The sequence below is a fragment of the Castor canadensis genome, chromosome 4 (genome assembly GCF_047511655.1).
Source record: "Castor canadensis chromosome 4, mCasCan1.hap1v2, whole genome shotgun sequence".
Taxonomy (NCBI): Eukaryota; Metazoa; Chordata; class Mammalia; order Rodentia; family Castoridae; genus Castor; species Castor canadensis.
Window position 1 is genome coordinate 124,557,235 of NC_133389.1, and position 12,711 is coordinate 124,569,945.

Sequence of the window (12,711 nt, forward strand, 5' to 3'; positions counted from 1 at the left end):
TAGAAATTATAGATGTTTAAACTTTTTACAAAAAATTCCATTTCTCTATTGACCTTTAAGATATAAACTTAGTGAACCAATATATTAATTAATAATAAATATTCTAGCTGATACAATAATCATGAACATAATTTCCAAGGAAGGAAATATGTGAGAGAAAAAAGAACACATGTAAAAAACAATTGACTTAAAACTGCTCTCCTTTATCTATAATGAAATCAAATAGAACGCTTCCCCAAAAACTTAAGGTGGGACAAACACTCCCACAACTCTAAGAGACACGTGATGAAAACTACAAGTGAATTAATTTTTCTGAATACAAAGAATCAATTTGTGAGCTGGGGTTCAAGTGGGTAGAGTGCCTGCCTAGTTCAAACCCCAGAACCGCCAAAACAGAACAAAACACAGAATCAACTCACTATTCATCTATAACAAACGAACTCTAGAAATAAAGCAAAGAAAGCTGGTGGTGTGGCTCAAGCAGTAGAGCGCCTGCTTTGCAAGCATGAATCCCTGACTTCAAACCCCAGTTACACCACAAAAAAAAGAATAAAAACACAGATGGAATAAGAAAAAGTTCATTTTTGGGCTTTGTTACTCACTCACTAGCTGTATTACTTCACACAAAGCATATACAGAAATCTTAGCATTCAAAAAGTTAAAATTAATACTCACTTAAAAATGGTTTAAACTATGTAATTCTGGGCTGGTAGAATGATTCAAGTGGTAGAGTCTACCTAGCAAGGATGAGGCCCTGAGTACAAACCCATATCCCTTCACTCCCCCAGAAAGTAATATGTAATTCTCCTGAAATGGGAATTTGAATCAGCCTGTATTAAGCACGGTATGAAAATAAATTGCTTATATATTAGTGGCAATGACTAAACAAACTGCTAACAACTAAAAAAACAAATATTAAGGAATTCTTTATATAATGGAAAAAAAAAAGAATGATGCTGTAAGTAATTTCCTTATTCTCAGAAAACAAAGCTAATAAGCCCTTAAGTAAAGTTTACATTTATTTTGGGAGGGAAACTAGAAACATATATTTATTTTACCCATGTACTTACTTTTGGAGGCTTCTGTCATACTTTAACAGCTTTGGATTTATTACTTTCATAAACTGAATATTATGATTTATTTAACGGTAAATAAATCTTATCATATTTCAGTTTATCTGTTCAATTATTATGATTATCATTATAAAGAACAATCATATCATGATTTATCCATTTCAAGAAAAGTAAATTTTATTCACCTAAATTCATATGGCCTGGGTTTCCTCAATGAAGTCTCATACTTCAGTGCTAACAAATTTCATGTATTAATTAATTCTGCTTTATGTTAAAGAATTTTTTAAAGGGAGAGAGAGAGAAAGAGAGAGACAGTCACCCTTGCTAATGCAACAGCATGCCAGGCTCCAAATCTAAATCCTAAACTGATACAGGCTACTGACTACAGGCTCCAACGTCAAATATTCACAGATCAGATCAGATCAGATCCCGACTATGGTAGAAACTACATACTTACATGTTAGGACATGGAACAAAGGTGACTGATAAGATGGCGGTAGTAGCATCTTTTCTCAGAAGTCAAGCCTGTCTTCTCTGTGTTAAATCTCTAATCATTCTCTTTTTTAGTAAACAAAATGGCCTATTTTTCAACTGTGCTTTTGAAAACTATTTTTAATACATGTAACTTACTGCTTATTATTTTTTAATTGTACAACTCAAAATAAATATCCAGTTGTAAGCAGGCAACTGCCATTTAGTTCTTCTCTGAGATGACATTACTTGCTCAGTTTCTATGTATTAGTAGCAGCTTTATAAATGAATTCATTCTTCTCAATGAAAATAGTCTCTGAGGCCAGGTGCTGGTGGCTCACACCAGTAATCCTAGCTATTCAGGAAGGAGAGATCAGGAAGACTGAGGTTCAGCCCAGGCAAATAATTCAGGAGACCCTATCTTGAAACAATCCATCACAAAAAAGGGCTGGTAGAGTGGCTTAATACGTAGGCCCTGAGTTCAAATTCCAGTACCACAAAAAGAAAAGAGTCTATGAGAAGAAAATGTGAGTATTCAGGACATGACAGCCTATTTCAGCATTACTAGTTGATCCACTGTCCCAAAATATTCCACAATGGAATGGAGAATTGGTTAAGGAAAAGATAATGTTAGAAATCTCAGAGCACACAGTAGTTTTGCTAAAAGCTGGAGGTGGTTCGGGGGGAGAGTAGGAAAGAATAATTATTAGAAGGAATGAGTAAATAAAGAGAAATGTACAGGTCAAACCCTGGGAAATATGGAATACAGAACAGAAGGTAAGGAAATTCTGTAACAGCTTGAAAACATTTATATGGTAACTCAGAAGCATAAGCATACATCATTTTAAAAAATTAAAAAAGTTTTCATAGAAACCAAATATTTTTAAAGTGCCAGAAGTTTTAAAATCAACTAACCACCAAATTCAAACAAAAACAAACCCTCCTCTAAAGTCTTTCCAAAGGTATGCTTTTGTAACACAGTCAATTCTGACTTTAACTGCTTTAAAATTTTACATTTTATGCAACAGATTTTCATAAAATAAGGCGCAAATGCAGAATGTCATTGCTAGAAAGAGCAATTTAAAATGTGCTATTACATGTGACAATAATAACCCTATAAGCAAAGCTCTAAGTAATGTGTAGTATCTGTATAACTAAGTATATACTTAGCTACAGTATCAGTATAACTAAGTATATATTTAGTATCCCTTTATCACCAAAGGCTAGTTAGAAAATAGTTGGCAAATTTTTACATGGGCCATCAAGTATAGGTCTTTGAGTTCATTAACAAAGGAGTTTAGGTAGACATGCAAATACTTGTCACTTTCATTCTGCACTAAAAACCCCTCTTTCCTTAGTTCCCATTATATAACTCTGTTATTAGTTATTATAGAACTATTATTATAGTTTTACAAGTTCCATCTGCTATAGAAAGCAGACTGAAGTTACCACTATATCTCAAAAAGCAGGAAAAAATAGTAATTACAATAGAACAGAAGAACTTAAAAAAAGTCTAAAAAAACCATTTCAAGATTCATTGTTCATTGTTGAAGCTTTCTGAGCAGTGGCTAGGCAGATATGGCATAGTAAAGGACACTGATGCAAATTATAAATATTTATGTTTTTTTTTCTATTCTATGTAAATTGACAATAATGAAAATGAATTAACATATAATGTGATGGTTCTACCTTACCCTACCCCAGAGATATGACTTCATACATACTATCTCAATTAGTTCATCAACTCAATTTTTATCTATACTTTAGCCTATTAAAAAATTTAAGAGCTGATGGAGTGGCTCAAATGGTAGAGTGCCTGCCTAACAGGTGTGAGGCCCTGAGTTCAAACCTTAGTACCACCAATAAACAAAACAAAAGGAGTAATTAAATAACCTGACAAACAGAAAGCAGAATAAAAAACTGGGTCAAAGAAAAGGAATTTTTACACTTGTTAGTTAACTTCATTTTGAAGGGAAAAATCTACTCTTTTATTACTAGTTCTTAGAAACAGTCTGACCTATAAAAACAATGGACTGATTACAATTTCAGAGTTTACAACAATAACACAAGCAATAATTTCTTCTAAGTTATAGCACTTTATACTATTACTTATGGTTAAACTCTTAAAATTTTCTATGTACATATTTTAATCAAAACATCTGTGTATGTTAACACAAAGTTAAGACAAAGAAATAACTTTGCTATCGATTTATGACTGTTATTTCAATTTATTATGAAACGAATGCAAATAATATGGAATTTTACATTTCACCTTAAAACACTAGACACCAAAAGGTGTTAAATCTAAAGATCTGGCAGTCTGGCCAGGAATCACTTTACTAGAGCAACATGACATATCAGCATCTCAGTATCTTTAAATTGTCACAGATTAAGGAAAGTTATTTTAATATACTCAATATAAAATTAAACTTTGGTGCATCTCTTTTCGTGTGTGAAGTTCTACTTTCACCTAAGTTTTGGCTACTGACATGAAAAGGCTTAAAACAACTCACCACAAACGCTAGTAACAAATTAAAAGTTCAGCATATGCTTCACATACCTTTTTGAGATGTCCTAATCTAAGTTTGAAAATTTCTTCCTGTTCATGATATTCTGCCAAAGTCAACCTGTCAAAAGTGAAATTTTAATTCTATATGAGATTAATACTTATTTGTTATTAACAACAAAATACAGTGAAACTGACCAAATGGAAATCTAAAATGCTGACAACTTTCAGCCCCAAATATATAAGCTAAAAATCTTTTTTTTTTTCAGAATACATTTAAATACTTATAAAAGGAACAATTAACTAATTCAACAACCATGGCAAAAGAGCCATTTCTTACATTCCTCTGCATCTCTCCCTGTTTGGAAGTACCTAACATAGAGTAGCTTTTTAGATATATCGTTGTTCACTTACATTAATGGAAAATATTAAAAGAAATCTTTGTATTCAGATAAAAGAAACAGGATTTCATTATATAGGCTAAGAGGAGCTAAGCTAGGGTAATGTTAACATCAATGGATTTTATTTTCATGATGTGTGTTAAAGACAATTAAAAAAAAATCTACCCTCTCAAGCAAGTCAGTTTGTTACTTAGAAAATCTTTTACTCACACATAATGCAAAGATATATTCCATCTCCTCTATAAATCATTTGTTATTAAGCTAAATCATTATTATCTTCCTGTGCAACTATACATACAGGTATACTTATTTAGGAGCTTCCACAAGTCAAATTTTCCTTTTAAAACTCAACTTTTAAACCTGAAACATAAGAATTATCTCTTCATAAGTTTCCATATTGAGTCTGAGTGAATGAGATACGTGTGCATGTATTGTCGGTACTGGGGCTTGAACCCTGGGCCTCACTTGCTATGCAATTTGCTCTACTAGTTGAGCCATGCCCCTAGCCCTACACTTTTTTTTGGGCAGTATTGGGGTTGAACTCAGGGACTTTCACTTGCCAGGCAGATGCCTCTACCACTGAGTCACTCTACTTGCTCACCACACACTGTTTTATCTTAAATGACAAAATTACTTCTACAAAAAAGCAAATTATTTGCTAAGTATAGTTCCATTTTCTTTTTAAATACTGAGAGCTAAATGCTTTAATCGCAACTTACAACTAGTTTCTAGAAAACTAGAAAAGACTTAAAGATTTTGAAATGGCCCTTGAAGAAAGCTGGGAGAGGTGGTGTGTACCTGCAGCTTCAGTTACTTGGGAGGGTGAGATAGAAGGATCTCGAGTCTAAGCTCAAGACCAGCCCAGACAACATAGCAAAAGAAAAAAGGGAAGAAATGAAAGTAATAAAAAAAGAAAGGAAGGGAAGGAGGGAGGGAAGAAAGAACTTTGAGAGGTAAGATTATCATCACCTACTCATTAATGAATTAAGAAAGATCAGCAGAATCTATGGTCACAACAGAATTCTGACATAAGAGAATGAAGTATCTATCACTCGCTAACAGAGAGAATAAAGAACAGGGGCCAGGAATATGCAGGGACTGAAATGGGAGGTAACAGAGTTTTAACCAAGTGGGAGTTTTTCAGGGGATGAGATTCAGAGCCCTCTTTCAACAGAGGAGAAAAGAATACATCTATATAAAATATAAAGGGACTATATGTTTTCTACACAAAATTTTATATAACAGAAAAATTAGCTAAGTTTGGATGCAACTATACAATGAAATTTCAACAGTGGTGTTCTCTGCAATAAGCATATAACTATCTTTTAAATGTCTTTGTCCTTTGAATTACAAAGAGTATTTTATTAACACAGAAAATTTAGAAAACAAAATGCAGAAAAGGAGTTGGGCATAGTGGTACAGTCTGAAATCCAAGGGGGAGGAATGAGTCAAGAGTATCTTGAATTCATGAGTGAGTTTAAGACCACCCTGGGCTATATAAACAGATCCTATCTCAAAAAACAGAACAAGAAGAAAAATACCTATAAACCCCCAACTAATTTGCTTTCATTTTCATGTTGAGAAAATAAATAAATATAATTTGGGGCATGGCTCAAGTGGTAGAGCACCTGCCCTAAGTTCAAATCCTAATCCTGCCCACAAAAGGAAAATGATATTAATTTGGGAAAATAAATAAATATTAGTTATATTACTTTAACTTAATACTCTCTCAAAAAAAAGGAAACAGTAACAAGAACGCTGAATTGGAATAATTTGCTGGATGCCAGTGGCTCACACCTGTAATCCTAGCTACTCAGGAGGCAGAGATCAGGAGGATTGTGGCCCAAAGCCAGCCCAAGCAAATAGTTCGAGAGACTGCCTCAAAAAAAAGCTAACACAAAAAAGGGATGGCAGAATGGCTAAAGGTGTAGGGTCGGAGTTCAAACCCCAGTAATGGGGGAAAAAAAAAAAAGAATTAAAATTTCAACTGATTCCTTAATAGATTCTAATACCGAAAAAAAAAAAAAAAAAAAAAGACAGAACTCATTCTCAATTTAAAAAGGTACAATTGAGGTATTTGGGGCTTATTAATTTTTAGTTTTTCAATGTAATTAACTTTCTGTTCAGAACTATTTTTGCTTTTTTTTTTTTTTGGTGGTACTAGGGCTTTCACTAGTACCATTTTTTTGTGATTGGTTTTCTTTGAGATAGGGTCTCTCAAACTATTTGCTGGGTCTGGCTTTGAACCACGATCCTCCTGATCTCTGCCCCCTGAGTAGCTAGGATTACAGGCGCGAGCCACTGGTGCCCAACCTATATTTGTTTTTTAAGTATAAATTTAATTATAAATAACTTCATTACTAATATTCATGCTTATGTGAAACAACTGAAGGAAGAAAAATTTTTAAATAGAGGCTTACAGTTGTGGTAAATTTGGTCTAACAAAGGGATCATTTTCTGCCCCATTGACAGCTTTGTTTTTTCTTTGTTTTGGTTCAGAATTGGTAGAAGGTGCCTGAGAGTTATTAGCTGTGGGAGGTTTGCGTTTGGCTAGAAGTTTCCTTTGTCTTTCAATATCTTCCCTTTGCTGATTCACCCATTCTTGTTGCCTGTGTTAAAATGAACAAATGAAACCATATTAGCCTTCCATTATCTTTCATAATTAAAATGAAAAGAATACATAGAAAACATGAAAAATAGCGTAACATAAATTTGTAACCTTGGGTCACACTCTTGTGAACTAACATGTACTCATTGTGCTCATCCTTCAGGTCTCATATGAAATAATCATTTTTAAGTGAGGAGTTCCACAAACCCCTGAACTAGGAAAAAGTGTATTGCCATATATAATCTCATTTTATGTTGTCCCCCTTCCCCCCACCTCCTTCTTTCAAACAAATTCCATTCCTATAGATACTTCATCAGAACACTTTTGGTTAGCCTACATCACTCCATAAAAACAAAGACTGTATTTTATATCCTGCTGTATCCATAACAGGTAGCATAGTGATCAACACATACTAGGTACGCTCAATAAATATTTGACTGAAATAAATGGAAGAGCTTAAAAACAAAAACAGAGTTAAGTATGGTGTAGACATTATGCATATATTTTACTGCTTAGTATTTGTAGATATGCTTATGAAAGGAAAACATGAATTTAATATGAAGTGTTCATTTCTAAATGTATCTGTTAAAAAAATTTGAGACTATATTAGCTGGTATTTTTAAATGAAACAAAATTTAGAGAGAAAAAGCAACTCTGACAATTTAGGGAAAGTAAATAAGAAATAATAAGAGCTGATTGATTCTAAAAACAAATGTCTATTATAAAGTAATAAGTTGGCTGGGCATGGTTGGCACATGCCTGTAATCTCAGCACTCAGGAGAGGCTGGCTGAGGCAAGAGGATAATGAGTTTGAAGTCTGAATTGTACGAGACCCTGTTTCAAAAAAATAAAAGGAGTGAAAATTAAAACTAAAAAATACATAAGCTGGAGATTCTAACAGTTTGACCAGAACATTAAATAGGTTAACAGAGGAGCTTTTTGTTAAGCTATCCCATCATATGTTTTATGCTTATTCTAATAGTAACGATGTCCCTTTTAGGTCACCTGACCATGTCAGGAAAAAATTCTAAAGGCCCTATATGGTCACAACAATGCAATTTAGAGCAAATGTTTCCTACATCCCACCCCTTTCAAGCTAGAACTACAGAGGTTCCTAGTGTGTTGTTAGCAGAGTAAGATAGGAAAGAATCAATAAGAACCAAGGTAAAACAAAGGGTATCAAAAAATCACAATAACAAAGTAAAAACAAGACTTTAATCCAGCTTCCACTTTGAAGTAGGAATATGTAATTTTAATTAAAAAAAAGTAAATTTTAGCTAGGTGTGATGACTCCAGCCTGTAATCTTTATCTGCTCAGAAGGTGGAGATCTGGAGGATCACAGTTCAAGACCAGCATGGGCAAAAAATTCATGAGATCCCATCTCAATCAAGGGCTGAGTGCAGTGGTGTGTCTGTCATCTCAGCTATGTGGGGAAGCACAAATACAATTATGATCCAGGACGGCAGAGGCAAAAAGAGAGACCTTATCTCTAAAATAACCAACACCAAAAGGATTTGGGAAGTGGCTCAAGCAGTAGAGTGCCTGCTTAGCAAGTGGAAGACCCTGCCTGTGTTTAACCCCAGCACCACCAAAAAAAGGAGTAAATCTCAGGACAGGGGATGTAGCTCAGTGATAGAACATTTGCAGAGCATGTGTAAGGCCCAGGTTCGATCCCCAGCACTGCAAACCCAACAAAAAAACAACAAAAAAGTGAATTTTAAAGCTATTTTAGAGTACAATCAAAAGGTTACAAGAGCAAATAAAACAACCTAATTAAAATCTTAATGTGAAATTAAAATTACTGGAATGGATATAGAGGTAATACCTGATTATTCAGGGATCTCCATCTAGGTTAGAGATTATTAACATGATTAATTCTGATTTGCTCACTTCTCTTCTCAGCCTCCAACCACTTTGACTTATTCTACTGACTATAAACAGCATGATATAAAATATGTAAAACACTTAGTAAGTCCCCAGTAAACACTTATTAGTGACAGCTAAGGTGTGCAGGTAATTTTGTTCTTTTTTGACAGCTCAATGAAGAAATTTTAATTTAGACATATTTTAGGCCATGTGAATTCATTTTATAATCCTCTCTTTTATTCATTACAGGACAACTGCAGGTCTGGGTTTAGTAGCCAAGGTTCTTGCTCACAAAACACTTAAAAATCATGGTTTCTATCTCAAGTCTATTTCTTGATCTCTACTTTTCTTGTCAGTACTTTAGCTGAAGCATAATCACCTCTCAGCTGGATACCTCTCCATCTTAATTGTCAATAATTTATCTTCTTTCTAATATTATTTCCACATTACCATCAGAGTTATTTTCTAATTCAATACTGATCACATATATTACATATATACCTGGACCAGCTACCATTTCCCTCAGAATTAAAACCCAAACACTTTAGAATCACAAGGATACAGTCCTTCAACACCTAGCATGCTGTGTTGAACTAAAGTTCAGCCACTCTACTGAGAGAGGGAGCCATTATTTGGCAAGTCCTGAGAACCAGTGTTTGAAATAGCCATGTTCAAAACAGACTCTGCCTCCTTTTTGCTTCAGTACTGGGGTCTAAACTCAGGGCCTTCTATTATTTGAGCAATGTCTCTGACTCTTTTTGCTTTGGGTTATTTTTCAAATAGGGTCCTGTTTCCTGCCCGGTGCTGGCCTGGAACCTTCTACCTATGCGCCTCCCCTTGAAGCTGGCATTACAAGCATGTACCATCATGTGCTCTGCTTGGAGTCTTGCTAACGTTTGGCCTTAGGCAGTGATCCTTCTGCCTATCACTCCTGCATAGTTGGCATTACAGGTGTGTGCAACATGCTCTACCATTTTTTGTAACAGGACTAAATCCTGGAAAGGTAATGCTGATTCTGACACTCCTACTTTCCAGGTTTTATTATATTTTCTAGCAATCATCAATGGAGTAGCATAGGTACTGGCTCCTCAACACAAAACAGTCAACTTATCCTCACCTATCACCATTTGAACTCAAGAAAATCTGGTAACAACAATTTTTTAAGGTTTAGCTTTGAAATGCTAAAGCCACAAGTTCAATTCAACTGATTCTGAGTTATCCTAGCTGAGGCAAATGAGAAAGTTGTTTTCCTCAGGAATAGAGAACAAGCAGTGCTGTATATTAATATTTAAGACTAAAAAAGGTGGAAAGCTAGGTATGTTAGCATTGTGCCTATGATCCCAACACTCGAAAGGTTGAGACAGGAAGATACTCGAGCCCAAGAGTTTGAGAACAGCCTGGGAAACATAGCAAGACCTATCTCAGAAAGAAAAGGGAAGGGAAAGGGGAAGAAAAGAAAAAGAGAAAGAAGAAAAGTAAAGGGAAAAGAAAAAGAAAAATCCCAGGAAACATGGACAGAGACAGACACAGACAGACAGACAGATAGACACACACACACACACACACACACACACACTCCCCTTCCAATGAACTTCCAATAAAATTTTCCTCCTAAAAATATCATCTATAAAGTTAGACGGTCAGTTTATGTTTTGGAAAGTCAGAGTTTACTCCTTTCATATATACTAAATTCTATGATTTCAAATAGTAAGGAGATGTTGAACATAATTCCAAATTTAATGGTTGTTTAAAGTTATGAAAACCCAAAGGAATACTAAATTTAAAAAATTTAACAATGACTAACTTCACAAGATTCTGAAATGCAAAGCCATCTGTCCATTGTTCAGTAAATGAAGCGCCATGTCTAACTGTTGTAAAGTGCCCAAGGCGCAATCTATCTTGCATACTCTTCTCTCTGCTTGACAGTTTTTCTTGCGTACTCTGAAAAAAAAAAAAAGAGAAAAAAAACCTATTATTCAGTTTTATTCATTTAGATTTTAAAAGCATACAGGGCAAAAGGGGCTATGAAGAAGAAAATTTAGTGAATCTGAATTTACCTTTTCAACAAGAAGTTTCTTGCTCATTGATATGCACTTATTTAATCGTTCTTTGTACTTTTCAAGTAATTTTTGTTGATCATCTATTTGCCGTCTAAGATCACAGTTAGCCTACAATATAAGTCAAAATGTAAAATATCCAGAATTTGTGATATTAAAAGCTTAGAATTTTTTAAATGTTTTGAATAAACTGTAGAGATAAGATTGTTAAGATTAAATATTTGAGTATTTTTAAAAGTTTATTCTTAAAAAGTCTACTTACCAAAGGATAACTCTATTAACCATTAATTGTAGTGGAAAGTACATGATATTTGTATACATATTATAGACATTCGAATTCATACTCTAAGGTTAGTGGCTACATAAGTTATTTGAATTTCAGTTTTCTTATTTTTCAATAGGGGAAACATAAGAATAAATGGAATTTTCTTTAATCTCTTATAACTAGTAAAACATTTTCTCTACTAACTTATGGATGACATTGTAAGTTGCCTATCCAATAAGTATTCCCACACCATTCTTCAATTCACTATATTGGCACCATATGCTCAGAGAACAGAACTCTCTCTAATTTCAGGTAAGTGTAGTCAGTCTAGTATAATGGAAACAGAATTTCCTGGAGGGCTTGCTGAAACAACCCCCTAAAACCCCCAGAGTTCTGAGACAGCAGGTCTTGGGAAGGGCCTGACAATTTCCACTTCTAACAAGTTCTCTGGCAATGCTTTACCAGATGTGGTATGGGTACCACACTTTGAGAACCACCCACAGATCTAGACCAATCATGGTCCAAGCCAAAAGACAATGACATACGTATTATCTTGAAAATGTTAGGAGAAAATAACTCAGCCTAAAATGATGTACTCAGTAGAATTATTTTTCAAGCAACACAAAATGGAATTTATTGCAAACAGATCTTTATTGTTAGATGCAATTCAAATAAAATCCCAATAAATTGTGTGTGTGTGTTGGGGGAAGGGATTATCTCAGCAAGCCCTCTGGGGAGTCATAATGTATGTTTGACACAAAAAAACTGACTCTAAAATTTTTCTAAGATTTCAAAGTGTCAAAAGTAGCCAAAAGGAAGGACAAGAAATTATTAAACCATATGTCAAGATTTTCTTGGTGTTCTTTGTTTGTTTTGGTGGGGGTTGTTTGTTTCTTGAGACAGGGTCTTGCTGTATCATGCCGTCTGGCTTAAACTCTGATCCTCCTGTCCCTACCAGCCAAGTGCTAGGATCACAGGTGTGTGCCAACACACCCCGCATATATTTAGGTTTCATATATAAAGCCCAAACCCCTTCTTGCTTAATAATGGAAATTGGATGTTTTATTCTGGATTGATATGCAGAGCTAAAAGTTGATGTTTCCTGGCTTCACATGCAGTTAAGGATATTCTAGAAGGCTGCATACAGAACTGAGGTTTTTTGTTCTTCCTCTCCTCTTCCTGTTTTCTGCTTAGAATACAGATATCATAACTGTGATTCAAATAGTTACTCTGGGCCTTGATGTGACCTTTAAGATGGAAGGCATGCACTAAGGATGAGGATGCAGAATAACTGAAGGAGCCAAAATCCTATAGAATACTGTGGAGCAACCAAACCCAGACTGTTCACCTCAGTTTTTTCAAAAAATACACTTCTATCTCATTTAAAGCACTGTTGTTTATATTCTATTACTAACAAAGACAACTGCCAAATGACTTAAAAAAAAAAAAAAAAGATGGACTGA

General features: G+C 34.5%; 1 protein-coding gene across 4 annotated transcripts in view; it reads right to left on the bottom strand.

Annotated features, from left to right (window-relative positions):
• Positions 1-12,711, bottom strand: part of Tlk1 (tousled like kinase 1) — a 133,429-nt gene that overhangs the window by 26,893 nt on the left and 93,825 nt on the right. For 3 of the 4 annotated variants that reach the window (XM_074071080.1, XM_074071079.1, XM_074071082.1), the window contains 4 exons: positions 10,984-11,094; positions 10,731-10,867; positions 6,872-7,060; positions 4,105-4,171 (listed from right to left, as the gene is read on the bottom strand). In XM_074071080.1, the coding sequence (XP_073927181.1) occupies positions 4,105-4,171; positions 6,872-7,060; positions 10,731-10,867; positions 10,984-11,094 (504 nt within the window). The remainder of the gene's footprint in view (positions 1-4,104; positions 4,172-6,871; positions 7,061-10,730; positions 10,868-10,983; positions 11,095-12,711) is intronic. The other variant, XM_074071081.1, reaches the window with a different exon arrangement.